The sequence below is a fragment of the Hypanus sabinus genome, chromosome 25 (assembly GCF_030144855.1).
Source record: "Hypanus sabinus isolate sHypSab1 chromosome 25, sHypSab1.hap1, whole genome shotgun sequence".
Taxonomy (NCBI): domain Eukaryota; kingdom Metazoa; phylum Chordata; class Chondrichthyes; order Myliobatiformes; family Dasyatidae; genus Hypanus; species Hypanus sabinus.
The window spans coordinates 25989098-26006103 of record NC_082730.1 but is presented as its reverse complement, the minus strand read 5'-3'; the positions used below and the strand labels follow the sequence as shown (position 1 = coordinate 26006103).

Genomic DNA, 17006 nt, shown 5'->3' with positions numbered 1-17006 from the left:
ACAGATATTCCTAAAACAGAAACAATTTAATTTTTTTATTTCTTCCTCATTAATTTCTTCCATCATCACCTGAATGCGAAGATGCAACTTGTCACTGGCTGCCCTCCGGTGTGGCCCGGTGGAAAGCGCTCCTGCTTCTGAGACAGAACATTGTGGGATCAACAACCCAAAGGCTCGAGCAGATATTTCAGGTTTAAACTCCAATGAGCGCTGAAGAATCAATTAATTGGGACCTCCGTGGAGGGCATATGGGAAGGCAGGAAGAAACGGAGAGTGGTTCAGATGTCAGGAACCAGTGTGCGAGGTTCGAAGTTATTTTTACCTATGTGTGGGAGAAGAAAACCAGAATTGCTGGAAAAGCATTTTTTTAAATATTTTACCGGAGTCCATATCGATGCACTGACTCACATGGCTGATACGTATATCACAAACTATTTAAAGGCTTTAGGATGTTGAGCTGAAATTCTGTTCACACCAATTATCAACCTGTTTATACTCTTAACAGGAGAGAAAATCACAGCAGGTTGGTTGTCACATTCTGTTTGACCTTTGTAGGCCCATGTCTCCCCAAGGCAGCCCATAATGACAAATAATCTGCTTCTGTGCCAACGTCACTGATATAAGGCTCAAATTATTTTCTCATAATGCAAAGTGATGGCAGTGCTTGTGGACGGATTTTCCCTGTTGTTTGGTTAACGGTAACTAATTTCTGTCTATTTTCCCCTAGCTTGTCACATGAAGAAGCCCCTGGTGTTCACCCTTTGTTTGGGCATGGAGAATGCAAGTGGCCCGGCTGTGAAGCTCTCTGCGATGATATGGGACAATTTCTAAAGTATGTATCTATAGATAACTATTTCACAGGCTGGAGTGTGGTGGTACAAGTAGTTGAATACATCTTGTGGATGATAATACTGGAGGATGTAATAATTAGGTTAGATTTTGATTTTTGGCCTCAATAGAACTTCTACCATCAATCAAGTTACCTTAATTCTGTCCTCTCTACTTATTCTCCCTTGTGTCAATCTGCAAGAATGATGTTAGGATAGAAATTTGTCACAACTGTTGCTGAACAGTTAGTTTGGTAACAATCATGTGATAGTGTTGCTTGCAGTTTCAATGCTTTGAAGTCAATACCGTTTCAGAAGACAGCACATTGTGTAGCTAACTTGCGACTGAATGATGCTGTTGTGGAATGTTGCTTGGAAATTATTGAATATACCTCGCATCCAAGGGCTTTCATTTCACTTCCATCTCTCAGAGTGTGAGGCTAACATCAGAACTTGAGCCATAATATCAACACCAAGAAAGTGCATCTTGTTCAATTCATAAAAAAATCTATAGAAATAAATGACAAATCTTTTGCAATCTCCCTCATCAGCTCTGACCTTCTTCAAATTCTTCAGTCATTCGGTTATATTCCCTTTGAGTCTCTCAAAGTTTTCTGCTTATCCTTCCACAACATACTGGGGCAGCATGGTAGCATAGCACAACACTTTACAGTACAGGTGATTCCCGCCACTGCCCGTAAGGAGTTTGTATGTTCTCCCCGTGACTGTGTGGGCAACGTTCCCTCTAATTTGTAATGACCAGTGTGCGCAAAGGTCTTGTGCTGTGCAATTCTTTGCCCAGTGACAACAACATGTGTGCACCGGGTTTTTAAGTGGAAGTAAACCTGAAGCTATTCTAAGGATAATAAACTATTAAATCCAGTTTGTTGTTCAGTGTTTAAAAGAAATGAAATAACTGTCAATAAGAGTATTCTTCTCCTCTGGGTTTGATCGTTTTCACTTTCATTCTTCTGCACTCTCACAAAACATACATAGCAGTCCATTGTTGGGTTCTCACCAGAACTTTTGCACACCGTCCATATGCTTGTTAAATGATGTTTTAAAAAGTCAAGTTTCCAAATATCACTCCATTTCTTCTTCCTTGCAAATTCTCTAGTAACTTTTGCATTGCGACAATACAAGTGGATAACATATTTGTGCTCTGTACTGTATGTAAATATTTCTCATAGCTGCACATTCCTAACCTCATGAGCTTTCGATGTAGTAGTTGTTACTGCTTCATTAAGCCATTTAAAAATGAACCAGCAGTTCTTTTACGCTTCACACCTTCTGCTTCTTTGGAATTTGACATAGTGAATCAATATTTTCTTCAATAAAAACAGTACAAATAAGCCAGTCCTAAAATCTGCAGACAAATTATTGCAAACTCCATATTCTCAACACCGTCCACAACAGAAACCAGAAAAGGAAATGTGATAGTGTGCAATCATGAAATAGACTTAACATGCCAACGAGGTAGAGGGTGACAACATTTTGTGCACAGTTTAGATTTGTTCATACACCAATAACAAAAGATGAATGCAAGCGCACACATGCATACACTTTAGAGGGAAGACTTACCAGTTGGTAGGTTAATTGGCTATTGTAAGTTGTCCCGTGATTAGGCTAGAGTTAAATTGGGGGATTGCTAGACTGCATGGCTCGAAGGGCCAGAAAAGCCTATTCCACACTGTATCTCAATATATAAATAAACAAACAAACAAACAAACAAATTAATTAAAAATACTCAGCCCTTTTAACACCACCCCGCACCCCTACCCTATAGTCTTATAGTTTTTAATAGTTTTCTAGTCTCTGACAGTGGTGTCTGAAAAGAGGATGCTGTCCAAGTTGCATGCCATCTTGGACAATGACTCCCATCCACTCCATAATGTACTGGTTAGGCACAGGAGTACATTCAGTCAGAGACTCATTCCACTGAGATGTAACACTGAGCGTCATAGGAAGTCATTTCTGCCTGTGGCCATCAAACTTTACAACTCCTCCCTCGGAGTGTCAGACACCCTGAGCCAATAGGCTGGTCCTGGACTTATTTCCACTTAGCATGATTAACTTATTATTATTTAATTATTTATGGTTTTATATTGCTATATTTCTACACTATTCTTGATCGGTGCAGCTGTAACGAAATCCAATTTCCCTCTGGATCAATAAAGTATGTCTGTCTGCCTGTCTGTTTCAGTCTTAGAATATAGAACATAGAACATTACCTCATAGTACAAGCCCTTTCGCCCTCGATGTTGTGCCAACCTTTTAGCCTATAAAATCAATCTAACCTTTCCCTCCATTTTTCTATAATCCATTTGCCTACCTAAGAGTTTTCCAAGTATGTATCCCTAATGTATCTGCTTTTGCCACCATCTCAACATCTCTTAAGTAAAACAAACATTAGTTTTGTCATAGATTCCATGAACACATTCATTCATATTTATTTGCAGATATAAGATAGTCATTTAACCTCACATTGGTTTTTACATTGAAATCTATGACCTACCCATCACTGTGTGAAATGGCTCAGTGAAACCACAAGGGACTTCATGGGACAACTGGGACTAGAACTAGAGGTCATGGATTAAGGGAGAAAGGTGAAATGTTTAAGGGGAACACAAGGGGAACTTCCTCACTTAGAGAGTGGTGAGGGTGTGGAATAAGCTGCGAGTGGTGGTGGTGGATGTGGGTTTGAAGTCAAAATTTAAGAGTAATTGGGATACGTACATCGATGAGATGGTTACATAGGGCTATTGTCCAGGTGGAGGTCAATGGGACTAGGCAGAATTATAGCTCGGGACTGTTCTAGATGGACCGAAGGGCCTGTATGTGTACTATGATTCTATAACTATACGGTATCAAATAACTTATCTTCCATTGATCCTGTTATTGTTGCTATTCTATAGACTTGCTGAGTATACCCACAAGAAAGTGAATCTCAGGATTGTATATGGTGAAATATATGTTCTTTGATAATAAATTTTACTTTGAAATTTGAAATGAAGTTTACAATTGAGCTATGAAAGACGATTCAAAGGAGGGGGGTGGAGTGATTGGGGAAGGTACTGCAGAGCTGAGGACTCAGGCAATTTAAAGCACAGTTAGTATCAGCAGGAAAAAAATCAGTGTTGTGAAAGAAGTCAGGATTATAGGTGAACAGAGCACTTACAGGCCTAAAGGATCAGTCCTACAACACATCAAAAGATCCCATTCTGACTAAATTCCATTCAAGAGCTGATATTTTTCCAATTTGTCAAAATTGCACTAAGTACCAGTTGAACATAATCCTGAAGGGTTGTTGGAATGTCATCCAGCCACAACCCCAGTTTTCCACTCTCTTTCCCCCATCCTCACTCTCTTCACCCCCCCCCCCCGACTCTGCATTTTTATTTCTCAGTAGAAAAGCATTTGAGATTCAAGATTATTTATTGTCATTCATCAGCACACAAGTGTGAAAGAGAACAAAATGAATGTTACTATGGATTGGTTACACCACAGAAAAACACACAAGAAGCATAAAGAATGTCATAAAAACATAAATACTTAAGAGTAGCTTATGTACATAGACTGATTTTATTTGTATAGAGTGGCTCTGACAGTGAATGATAAAATGAGTGGGTGTGGTTAATGGTGGAGCTGTTGATCAACCTGATGGCTTGGGGGAAGTAGCTGTTTTTGAATCTGGTGGCCTTGGTGTGGATGCTGTGTAGCCTCTTCCCTGGTGAGGCCATGAGCAGTCCACTAGAAGTGACGGGGGCCAAACCGAATGCCACTGAAAAGGCAACGAAGAGTTAACTTCTGGCAGTCGTTTGCTGTTTGGGCAGCACTCCAACTTCACGCTGTCTGCGTTCTTGGATGATTCCCGCATCCCGCTAGTTCCTGCTACACTGAACCTATCAGTGAAGGGATGTTGGGGTGGCCAGCACCAGTTAAAACTACCTGTGTAGCTTAAAGATATCTGGTATCTTTTCCTAAAGGAAGGGCATTGTACTTGCAGCAGTATAGCAGAGAAATGAATCTGATGTGGAAAACAGTGGAAATGAGAAGCAGTGGCTCCAGCACTTTTGGATGTTCGTTGGAAGTAGTGAAAAATAAGAGAATATCCTGGACCCCCCCCACCCCCCACAAGGCCAGAAGACTCTCAATCACACTGAGAGACAGCAAATGGCTGAAGTGATCAGTGCCAGGAGTCAGGCCCTGCACACTCAGATGCAGGGTAATGTAACAGGTACCATATTGTTCATTATAGAAACTGTTCTACATAATTCACCAACACTGTCATTGAGTTGCTGCGTTCACGTTAAGAGACGGTGCCTGATGTAATGATGTCAGTGTAAGGCGATGGCTTTTGGGTTTGTAGGTAATGGAAGTTAAGGGCTGTGGCTTTTGTTAAGCACATAAATTGACCCTTGTGCGCTTTATTCACGAAATCCTACACTGGTGACCCCGACGCTCTTGGACAACTCTAGGGTTACTCAACGACACATTGACCAACATGGATGCTTTGAAGCTGCTGAAGTTTTGGGAGCAGCGCACCACCATGCCGTTTTCACAGGTGGCAGCCCAGTTCCCTCTGTGAGAAATCACCGTGGACAATATTAAATTTTACTACGTTAATAGAGAACCTTTCATGCCAGAAAGGCCTGATCAGGTTTGCACAGCCCTCACTAATACACCCGTGAAGGACTACAGGGAGCTTGCTAAAATGGCCAATAGTCTACACTCAACCAGGCAGAGGTGCATCATTCCTACTCCTTTCCTTGTTGCAATAAACCTTGTCAGCAGGGCCTCTAGCAGACTCACTGCCATGGCTCTAAACCAGCTAATGCCAGGTCTATGTCTTTACCATGCACGCTTCGGCACTAACGCCCAGTGCCATCGCCATGCGGGTTTGAGAGTGCCTGTGCCTCGGGACAACAGAAGTCTGTGAACACTGTGGGTTCCAGCTGCCAGGGATGTCTGTTGTTCATCAGGGACACCCTTTCAGGGTGGCACTTCCTGAGTGACATGGACACTCACTGATTGTCAGGCAGAGAGAGACAGACCCTCGCAGGAGGCCACCAACGGCAGCAGGATCCAACCCTATGGGACAGGATGCATGACTGTTTCACACAAGGGGCTTCGTCTTGGCGAGAGTTACTAGACCTCTCCTTGGCACAGATTTCCTGTATGACACAGGACTGTTATCAGATCTTAAGAACTGCTGGCACGTGGACGCAAAGTACTTTGGGTCAATACCCTGCTCCCCCAGTAGGTTCCCCACGACAACCCCGTCTAGCACATGCAACACTGCATGTGAATTCACTCGCCGGCTGGGCAAAGTCCCAAACATCACCAAGCCTACATTTTTCACTGCAGTTGTGTAGCATGGGGTTGAGCTCCACATCTACACAACTGGCTCACTGGTCCGTGCCTGTGCGTGTAGAGGTTGGCCAGTGCAAAGCCTGAGTTTGTTGACATGGGAATGCTTGATTTTGTCCATGTCGAATAGCCGTTGGCGTCTTTGTGGCAATTACCGTCACTTTAATGAGGTCACCACCCCTGATCAACCAGTCCCACATTTTCAAGACATTTTGGTTGGAGAGATTTTTAAAAAAATAGACTTCATCAGGGGCTACTATGAGATGCCTGTGTGCACTGAGGTCATTCCCAAAACTGCTTTTCGAGCCCATTTGGCCCGTTTGTGTTTCTGCACATGCTGTTTGAGCTGAAGAATGTAGCACAGGCTTTCCAGTGACTAGTGGACTCAATGCTAAAAAACTTCATTTTCTTTTTGTTTATCTGCACAATATACTTGACGCCAGCGCATTGAAAACTGAACACTTATCACATTTCCACACACTTTTCAAGCGCTTAAGCTAACATGGGCTGAGTATGAACCCCACCAAATGCCAGTTCGGATTGTCCACTATTGACTTTCTCAGCCACCGTAACTCCATAGAAGGCGTGATACCACTGCTGTCAAAAGTCACTGCTATTATGAATTTTCCACTGCCCTGCACTACCAAAGCACTGCAAGAGCTTTTAGGAATGGTGAAATTCTCTCACCATTTCATTCTGCGAGTTGCTGAACTTGTGCTCTACTTACCTAGTGCCCCTAAAGGCAGTGCTACTAGTTGCACGCTTGAACCATTAGCGGGCATGACCAGAACATTTGCCGACACTAGTCAAGCTCTTCTGAATGTGACCATATTGGCACAGCCACCCTCACCGTGTACCCATAGCCATCACCGCTGACCCCTCAGACTATGCTGTGGGTGCTGTGTATAAACAATTTGTTAGAGGTTTGTGACAGCCACTTGCTTTCTTCAGCCAACAGCTCCATACTCCCTGAGAGGAAGTACAGCACTTTTTGGCCGCGAGTTTCCATTTCCTTCTAGAAGGTCTCTCTCCATTTTCATTTCCTACTGGAGTGTCAGCATTTCACAGTGTTCGTTGACCACAAACCCCTCATGCACACGATGGCCAAAGCGTCAGATTCTTGGTGTGCACAGCAGCAACACCACCTGGCCTACATTTCAGAACTCACAACCAATGTAGAGCACATCGTAGGGAAAAATAATGCTGTGGCTGATTGCTGCTCAAGCCCACCATCCCGATCATACGTAGCAGGGTTGACTATGCTAGCACGGCAGCTGACCAAGCTACTGACCCAGGGCCAGAGGTTCAAGCTTACAGAACAGTGGTCACAGGCCTACGGTTGGCTGATGTCAAGTTCAGTTTCTCTCCTATCGGATCGCCTTTGCCCCACAGTGCCAACAAACTGGAGGCATACTCTTTTTAACTCCATTCACGGCCTCTCACATCCGATCAGGAAGGCTTCATAGAAAATGGTTGCTTTAAAGTTTGTGTGGCAAGGCCTTAGGAAGGACATACGAGATTGTAGTGCAGCCTGTGTGGCGAAGATTAACTGTCATGCTTGGCTCCTTTTGAAGTCCCAGAGTGATGGTCCGACCAGGTCAATGTAGACCTGGTTGGTTTTATTCTCCCTCCCACGCTTTCATGCCTCTCCTAACCATGGTGGGTTGTAGGTCAGAGGTTCTCCCTCTCGTGTCGATGATGGCTGCAGGCGAGGCTTGGGTATTCATTTGCACCTCGTCATTTGGTTTGGCACCCCATCTGATATTTCTTCCAACCACAGACCCTAATTAATGTTGGACCTCTGGACCATAATGGCCCAGAACCTCAGTGCTAAATTGCATCGCACCGCAGCGTATCACCCGCAGTCCAATGGCCTGTGTGAGCTGTTTCACCGCTCCTGAAAGCCTGCCCTGAAAATTTAGCATATTCTTCTAAAAGCACCACCAGCCTTAGACACCTGTTCAATTCATCATACCTCTATCACTCATCTACAAATGTTATGTCAGTCAGGGCTTATTCCTAACACTCCAATACTCCAGCACTTAGAACTGTTCCAAGTCTCATTTCCACACACTGTGTTATCCGTTTGATGATCATTGCTACAGCATCGAAACTCGCAGAGCAACACTCACTGACATGCTTTCCTCACTCCTGCAGGACAAACTGCATAATCTGGGCAGCTGATGGTAACTGAAGAGACCGAAGCAGCTGCGTTTCCAAACCCCAGTGGAGGAGGTGGTGCTAGCCATTATTAGAATTGCAGTTGCTAACTTCTTGACCTGCAATAGGGCTGAAGACTAAGATGCCTTCCATCTTAATCCCCTTCCTCACATCACACTCCCCCTCATCCTGGACATTTTAAAATTACAAGCACTAGATTGCCACAATTCCTCCTCTCTCCTCCCACCTCCCCTAATTTCAGATAGGATTATTCCGCTGCAGTCACTGCACATCAGCAGTGGGTGAAGTGAACATTTAGATCTCTTTCATATATGTCGAAGAGTAGCGACAGGGACTGATAACCCGTGACTGCAGTGCAAACGGAAAGAAATGCAGGCCCACCTATAGCAGCACCTCCCAGTTGGGTATATTCAAAAAGGGCAAGAGAATCAGGCCCCTGCGAATGATATTGCCCCCCCCCCCCCACCCACAGGTCACATACTCCATCTTGTTCTGGCAGAAGGTCGTCGACCTGAAGCCTCTGTCTCTCTTCCCGCAGGTGTGGTCTAGACATCTGCAGAGTACTCCCAGGACATCTTGCCGTTATTATTTCCCAATGGTTAGGTTAAATGTTGAATTTACCACAGAAGCGATTGTTTTAGAGGTAGCTGAAGACAGGCTGCTCAGACATATGAAGGAGGAAGAAACAGGCTATGATGAAAAGAGAGTGAAAAAGAAGTCAAGTGGAACAAAACAGAATGGGCCTGCTGGGCCATATGGCCTAATCTCATGTTGTAAATATGATATAGTTTTATTTTAGGCATTATCATTTACTTTAACAATTTATTATCATGCCTTTATTTTTTTTAAGATCACAAATAGAGAAAACTGTCCCCTTGGAACAGAGCAAAGCAATCTGATTCTCAGAAGTACTCTACAAGGTGTCAGTCATTGGGTTCTTTCTATTAGCTGCATTGTTGAGTTGGTGTTTTATAGTTTGGTGGATAATTGTAGAATTTTATTTAGCCAATTAGCTGAGATGTGCAAACAGTCGATCTGTTAACAGTATCTCTACCAGTAAGCGCTCTCAGGTACTGACCTCATTAGTGAAGTGATTTAGGCAGACACAGGGGAGTGGTAATGGGGACGCAGGTACCAGGGGAGACAATAATTGGATACAACATTTAACTATAATGCAGGTTTTCTCCCACAGACACCTCCTGTGGTATCTGATTTACGGGATCTCACTTCATCCTGGAGTGGGATGGGATTTAGAAAAAAATATCCCATCTTGATCCTCTTTCATTTAACCCATTGATTACCAAGGAGGGACTTCAAAGGAATAGGTATGGTATCAGTAAGGTAGAACATAAGGCCATTGAGCATGAAAGAAATTGTGGAAATATTTTTCGGGAATTTTATAAACTGTTCTTTTTATAAATAAAGCAAGCAAAATGCCAGAAACCCTCAGCAGATCAAATATTAATAGTAACGAGAAGCAGACAATTCAATGTTGCAGGCTTGGAGATTTGTCAAATTAGAAAAAAATATTGAAGTAGAAGGCATTAAAAGTGGAACAAAGCAAAGACTGAATAGCAAAGTAAGCATAGGTACATAGCCACGCATGCACACACAAATGCACATATTCATTCAAACACAAGTTTATTCAATCATGACTCCTTATGTATAAACAATTATGCACATACTGTATGTGCATACATATAATTCATTTGGAGAGGCACCTTGCATTTATAGTGTAGTGGTTATCAAAACGCTTTACATTACTGGTGACCCCAGTTCAATTCCCGCCATTGCCTGTAAGGAGTTTGTACGTTCTCCCTGTGACCGTGCAGGTTTCCTCCCACAGCCCAAAGCTGTATCCCCTACCCAGTTAATTGGTCTTTGAAAATTGTCCAATGATTAGGGTAGGGTTAAATCAAAGAATCGATGAGCAGTCTGGCTCAAAGAGTCTACTCTGCGCTGTATCTAATTGACTAAATAAATATATTTATTTTTTCCCTTTCTCACCTCTTATGGGTGATGTGTATGTGTATTTTTCCCTCAATCTTGGGTCCTCTACCAGACCTGGAAGTCTGAGGGTTCGGCCCAATATCCTTGCTGTTCCTAGTAGTGTGCTCTTCTAGATCGAGCTCTCAGAGGTTGTCCCCGAGATTTGTTGGAGCCACTCTCCCAGTCCAGGTGTCACAACTCCAAGTGCTCCTATCACCACCAGGATTACTCTGGCTTTAACCTTCCACATCCTTTCTATCTGCTCTTTCAAACCCTAGTATTTCTCCAGCTTCTTAGATTCTTTCTTCCTGACATTCCTGTCCACTATTACTATGTCTGGTTGGTTGGCCAGTGCCTGATCATCAGTTTGTATGTGGAAGACCCACAGGATCTTAGCTCTGTCATTCTCCATTATCTTCTCGGGTGTTTCCCATTTGGACTTGGGAGTGTCCAATCCACATCCAGTGTAGATGTTCCTGCACGCAACTCCTGCAACTTGGTTGTGCCGTTCAGTGTACGCTGCCCCTGCTTGCATCTTGTGCCCTGGTAGTATATGTTCCAGCAGATTTACACATATGTATGTGAAGAAATGTGCATATATGATCTTGGAAATATGAAAGCAGATGTATGTATGCAAACATATGAACACATCCTCTTGCTGAAAGATACATGGGTAACATACAGATACAAACACACAAACTAATACATACACACTCATGCTCCACTCACCTATTCAGTCAAATAGCATCAGGAGAACACGGAATAACGTGTAAACTGCCTGAATGCTTTAATGGCGGAAGTGTTATTAACAAAGCCCACACTGTGACTTAGAAACAAAGATTAGAGCTTTAGTACCAAACGATTGCCGGAAAGTAAAACCATGTAGGTTAGCGAGCGTGCACCCCAGCTCCAGTTACCTAACCCAGTGTTCTGATTGAGCAGTACAGTATCCCTTTAAACCTCGGTGTGGTTTTCTCCCACATCTCAAAAATGTGCTGGCAGGTTAATCGGTTGCTGTAAATTTTTCCTTTAACAGATGAGTAGTAGGAAATGGTTGAGGAGCACGTGAGAGAATACAGTTCAAAGAGAAATGAGTGGGAGATTGGACTGATTGGAGTGCACTGAAATCCAGCTAGGATTCAATGGGGTGACTGATTTCCTCCCACGTCATAAGAAAATATGAGTATTAGTGAAGAGTGAGCAAACACCATATTTCATATTCTTTCACTCACACTTCCTTTCTTTTTCTCTAAATAAATATTATACTCCTCCTCATTTTACATATCTCTCCATATTTTTCCATAATATCCTGTGTTTAATGTTTCTCTATGAATTCCTATTCCTTGTGGGCTAGCCTCTGTAAGGCTGGGTAGGGGATACGGTGGGAAGCTGTGGAAAACGGTTGGAATGTTGGCTCTGTGCTTCGTGTTTTCAGCAAACAACAGAATATAGTTACCGTTCTGTGACTTGCTCTCTGACAGATGTAGGTAATCTCTGTATTTTCAAAATTCTCTTCAGAAATCCCTAGATGATAAAAATCCAAGGTCCAGTTAATTCACCCTTTTCTATGCTGCTAGGTGCAAAATGCAAGGATAATAGAGTTGTCGTTCATATTGATCAGTGTCTCTCTGTTAATCTGCAACAAACATTGACTTGAGGATATCACAAGTGTGGCAGATGGAGTATAGTGTAGGGAAATGTATGGTCATGCACATACATCAAATAAAGGCAAAGGCTAAATAAAGGGGGAGTGAATTCAGAAATCAGATGTGCAAAGGGATTTGGGAATCTTAGTACAGGATTTTCTGAAGTTTAACTTGCAGGATGAGTCAGTGGTGAGGAAGGCAACTGTAGTGTTAGCATTCATTTCGAGAGGACTAGAATATAGAAGCAAGAATGCAATACTGATGCTTTGTAAAGCATTGGTCAGACCACATTTGGAATATTGTGAGCAATTTTAAAACCCATATCTAAGAAAGGATGTGCTGACGTTAGAGAGGATTCAGAGGAAATTTACAAGAACGATCCTGGGAAAGAAAGGGTTAACGTATGCCGAGTGCTTGACGATTCTGGGCTTGAATTCACGGGTCTAGAAGAATAAGGGGAATCTCACTGAAACTTAGTGAATTTTGAAAGGCCTAGATCAAGTAGATGTGGAGAAGATTTTTTTTAAATAAAAGGAGAGTCTAGGACCAGAGAGCAAAGCCTCAGAACAGAGGGACGTCCCTTTAGAGCAGACATTAGAAGGAACTTCTTCAGTCAGAGCGTGGTGTGTTCATTGTCAGAGACAGCTGTGGAGGCCAAGTCATTGCATATATTTACAGTGGAGGTTAATAAGTTCTTGATTAGTAAGGACATCAAAGGTTAGGGGAGAATGGAGTTGAGAAGGAAACTAAATCAACCATGATTGAATGTTAGAACAGACACGATGGGTAGGAAGGCTGAATTCCACTCTTACATATTATACTCTAATGGTCAAGTGAAGTTTAAATTTGAAAAATTACCACATCATATTTTTAACTATTAAAATATTGAATCTCAAAGTATGTTTTTATTTCAGTAAATTTCCAAGTGAATGAATCAATATTAATTTCTTCCAGTAATATCTATACAGCTTGTTCCTTGGTTATACCCAAAAAATTGGAGCAGGGTTAGACCATATCGTATCTCAGCCTACTCCATTATTCAGTTTGATCACGACAGATCTGTGTTCCCAACTCCCTTTTCCTGGCTTATCCCCACAAAGAAAACCAAATAAATCTGCTGATACTAGAATCTAAAACAAAACCAGAAATGCTGAAAGAATTCAGCCAGTCAATCAGCATCTATGCAAAGAGAAACAGTTAATGTTTTGGGTCAATAACTCTTTCTCAATGCTGAGGGGATTTACTTATTCAGAGAGACAGATGAGAATAAGCCCTTCCAACCCATCGAGCTGCACCAATGACCTATTTTCCCCTAGCCTAATCGCAGGACAATTTACAATGATCAATTAACTTACTAACCAGTACGCCTTTGGACTGTGAGAGGAAAGTGAAACACCCAGATGAAACCCACACGGTTCACGTGGAGAACATGCAAAATACTTACAATAGCGCCGGAATTGAACTGTAATTACATCACGCTAACCGCTACACCATCTTGATGCCCCCTACCATGGAACAATGGAGGGGTGTCAGTTTTCAAAGTAGAGTTGGGGAGACGGTGTGAGTCATAAAACTAAAGACGACGTGGAAATTGGTTGAGATGGATAAGATGATGAGGAGCACGAGCGCTGACTATTAGGGAGGCACTTTAATGAAACGAGGAGAGCAAGGGACATAAGTATAATAATGGGAAACAATATTTACCAGACGTTGTAAACTTTAATGTTTGTTTCAGAAGATTGCAAAATCCATAGATGCTAGATGCGGCCCTTCTGGTTTATGTTAATAACTTTGAGCTGCTTCAAAGATCACTTGATATCAGCAATGAATGTTGTTAGTAACAGACAGACAGACATATTTTATTGATCCTCAGGGAAATTGGGTAACCATCCATATCTTCTGGAGTAGAAAATTCGAAAGACTCATAAACCTACTGAATGAAGTCTTTTATCTCGACTGTGAATATCTGACCTCTCGTCCTGAGACTATAGCCAGTAGTTCTGGATCCTTTTTTTGCTGGAGGAAATAGCCTACCAGAGTCTACTCGTTAAACCCTCTAATGTATTTCAATGGGATCACCTCAAATTACACTAAATTCCAGAGTATATTAGCACTTAATCTTTGCAGAATTGCTTCATTATCCAGCAAACTTCCATTGTACTGCTCTATCCTTCCTTAGGCTACGAGACCAAAGATACACTAGGTACTCAAGGTGTCAATAGACTATTCTGTTCCTTCTCTCCAACCCCCCCTTCAATAAAATACTGTGTACCACTTGCTAGTTGTACCTTCACTTTAACTTCCTGTGTTAATTAGACAAAGACACACAAATCTCCAAAAACGGGCCAGCTTTTTGAATGGAGAAGCTCTTCTATTTTTCTGTTTTTGTAAAGAAAATGAATAACCAACCCTAAGCCTTTCCGTGCATTTACTCCATCCACCAGCATGTTACTATTCATATCCCTCTGTAAAATCTTGGTATCTACTCATTTGAAATATGGCTTTGGCAGATTAGTGTGTTTCTTCTGAGGCTGACTTATGAAAAGTTTGAAGATGGGTAATGAGCAGAGGACTGGGATAAATACTTTTGTGATGAAGCCACCAAATTGCTGTTTATACTCTGAACTCACCACACAACAGTTATGAGTGGGCAGTCTAGATGCTTCTTGTGGTTTTTTTCTCATTATAGTCTATGATTAAATTCAGTGCAGTACTTTAACTCAATATATAACTCTGCAGGTCTGAACCACTCAGATTTACCAGACAAGTTTGGCATGTTTTTCAAACCAATGTGGATGCTCTTCCATAGTTACCCATATGATTCACTGATTATTGTGGTTTCTAGTGTTAATTTCTGTCTAATCTTGTGATTCGCTTTCTGGAAACTCTATTCTTACTTTTTTTTTCTTCCTGGAAGGAATGTCAATTGACCCCCATTGCTACTCCTGCCAAGATAGATTAGATTTAAACAGGATTTTGTACTAGATGTTATTCATAAATTGAAACTCTAAGCAAAATTTTGGAGTTCAAGCATTTGCAATTTGAGAAAGTGGAGGAGTGAGGTTGACGAGTTTTTATTTGATGCAATGTTAGAGAAATAAATGTGCCAAGTCTATTGGAAATCCAGTTGAATATTAGGTTTCAGTTTATTGTTTCATCTCCTTATTTTTCAAAGCCATATTGGCCTCATCTACTTTTTTAACCACTTCCAGTCCCAAATAAACTCTGAGATTTCTTTCTTCCTTCAATTTTGCTTTCTGCATATCTTCACCATTGACAGTTTTGTCTTTGTCACCTCAGATTTAGTCCTGAAAGTTCCTCTCTCAATTTGCTGTCTTCCTTCCTCTGTCTCCTCCCTTGAACTTTTGTCTTTTATCTGGTGGTTACTTTAACGCTCTATGGCTGGAATAAGATATTCTTTGACACAGTGTAGAAATGGGCCCTTTGGTCCACAGAGCCTGCCATGGTCATCAAACAGCCATTTTTATTAATGCTTTACAAATCCCATTTTATTCTCCACACATTCTCATCAACATCCTCCAAACCGTGGCAGTCCCTGACAGACTAGGGGAACTTCACAGTGATCAATTAACCAAGGGGCCAACAAATTTTTGGGACTGGGGCGAATACAGAACTCCTGGAGGAAACCAATAAAGTGTTGGGGAGAACATACAAGCTCCACACAAACAAAAGTGGATGAGATTATGATTGAACCTTAGTCGCTGAATAGGCTAGAGGGCATGTCCTATGAAGACGGGTTAAGCAAGCTGGAGCTCTTCTCTTTGCAGCTTTGGAAGATGAAGGGTGACTTAATAGAAGTGTACAAGATGATAAAAGGCATAGATCAAGTGGACAGCCAGAGTTTTTACCCCCAGGGCGGAAATGCCTAATATAAGGGGGCATAGTTTTAAGACAATTGGAGGACCGTATGTGGGGCATTTCAGAGGTAGGCTCTTTATTTAGAGAGGGGTGGGACATGGAAGAGTCTACTAGGATTAGTATTAGTGGCAGATACATTAGGGGCATTTATGAAATGCTTAGATAGGCACATGGAAGATAGAAAAATGGAGGGCTATGCAGTAGGAACGGGTTAGACTCATCTTAGAGTAGGTTAAAAGTCTGGCACAAGAGCTGCATTGTGCTGTAATGTTCTCCGTTCTATGAATCTGTGAGGTAGTAACTCTACTAGCTCCTTTGCTGTGCTACACACTTTTTCTTATAATAAGACATCACGCATTTTAAGAGAGCCACCCATTTTCATTCAGGCATGCGAAAAGCTTCATCAAATATTGTACATGCGATGAGATTTTGTTGGCAGAGCTTACAATCAGTTTTGTTTGTGGAAAAGCAACTGGGTCTTTGATCCATTGACACAATTCTGCACCTGTTGTTACCACATTGCAATCTGCAGCAATATCCTTCCAGGTCTATATCCCATGTCTACATTCTTGGGTAGAACTATTTTGAAGAAAACCGGATCAGCTATTTTACCTCCATTGTTAACCCTCCATCAGCTTGTGCAAAACTGCAAATTCCCAATTCATTATTGTTTCTGGTAGATTGCTGAGTACCAAGTTTCTGTTGTATTTTCAATATAATAATAGATCCCAAAAAGTACTTAATTGATCATAACTTCTTAGGATGTCCTGGGAGCCTGTAAATGTTAATATATCTTGTTTCCTTTTTAATAGTAAAAGGCTTGGATTACAATATCTTACATTTAAAGTGCATCCTTAATGCATTGAGCATTTTTAAGTAGAAGAAATGGCAGGCAAAACCTGACAAAAACAGGTATGAAACGGGTGAGCATAAGATTGCCAAAGTGGTGGGCTTGAGGAAACACCCTACAGGAGGAGAAGGAGAAGGATTTGGAGAGGGAAACACAAAAGCATAGAAGCTGAAGGCATGACTTATAATGTTGGAACAATAAAAATTCAGATAGATGAACGTAGCAAGAATTGGAAGAGTGTAGGAATCTCAGAGAGTATCGGGC

At 41.9% G+C, this 17006-nt stretch overlaps 1 protein-coding gene across 3 annotated transcripts in view; it reads left to right on the top strand.

The window, feature by feature from the left end:
• Window positions 1-17006, top strand: part of foxp4 (forkhead box P4) — a 403429-nt gene that overhangs the window by 319142 nt on the left and 67281 nt on the right. For all 3 annotated transcript variants that reach the window (XM_059950359.1, XM_059950360.1, XM_059950361.1), the window contains one exon: window positions 728-832. In XM_059950359.1, coding sequence (XP_059806342.1) covers window positions 728-832 — 105 coding nt within the window. The remainder of the gene's footprint in view (window positions 1-727; window positions 833-17006) is intronic.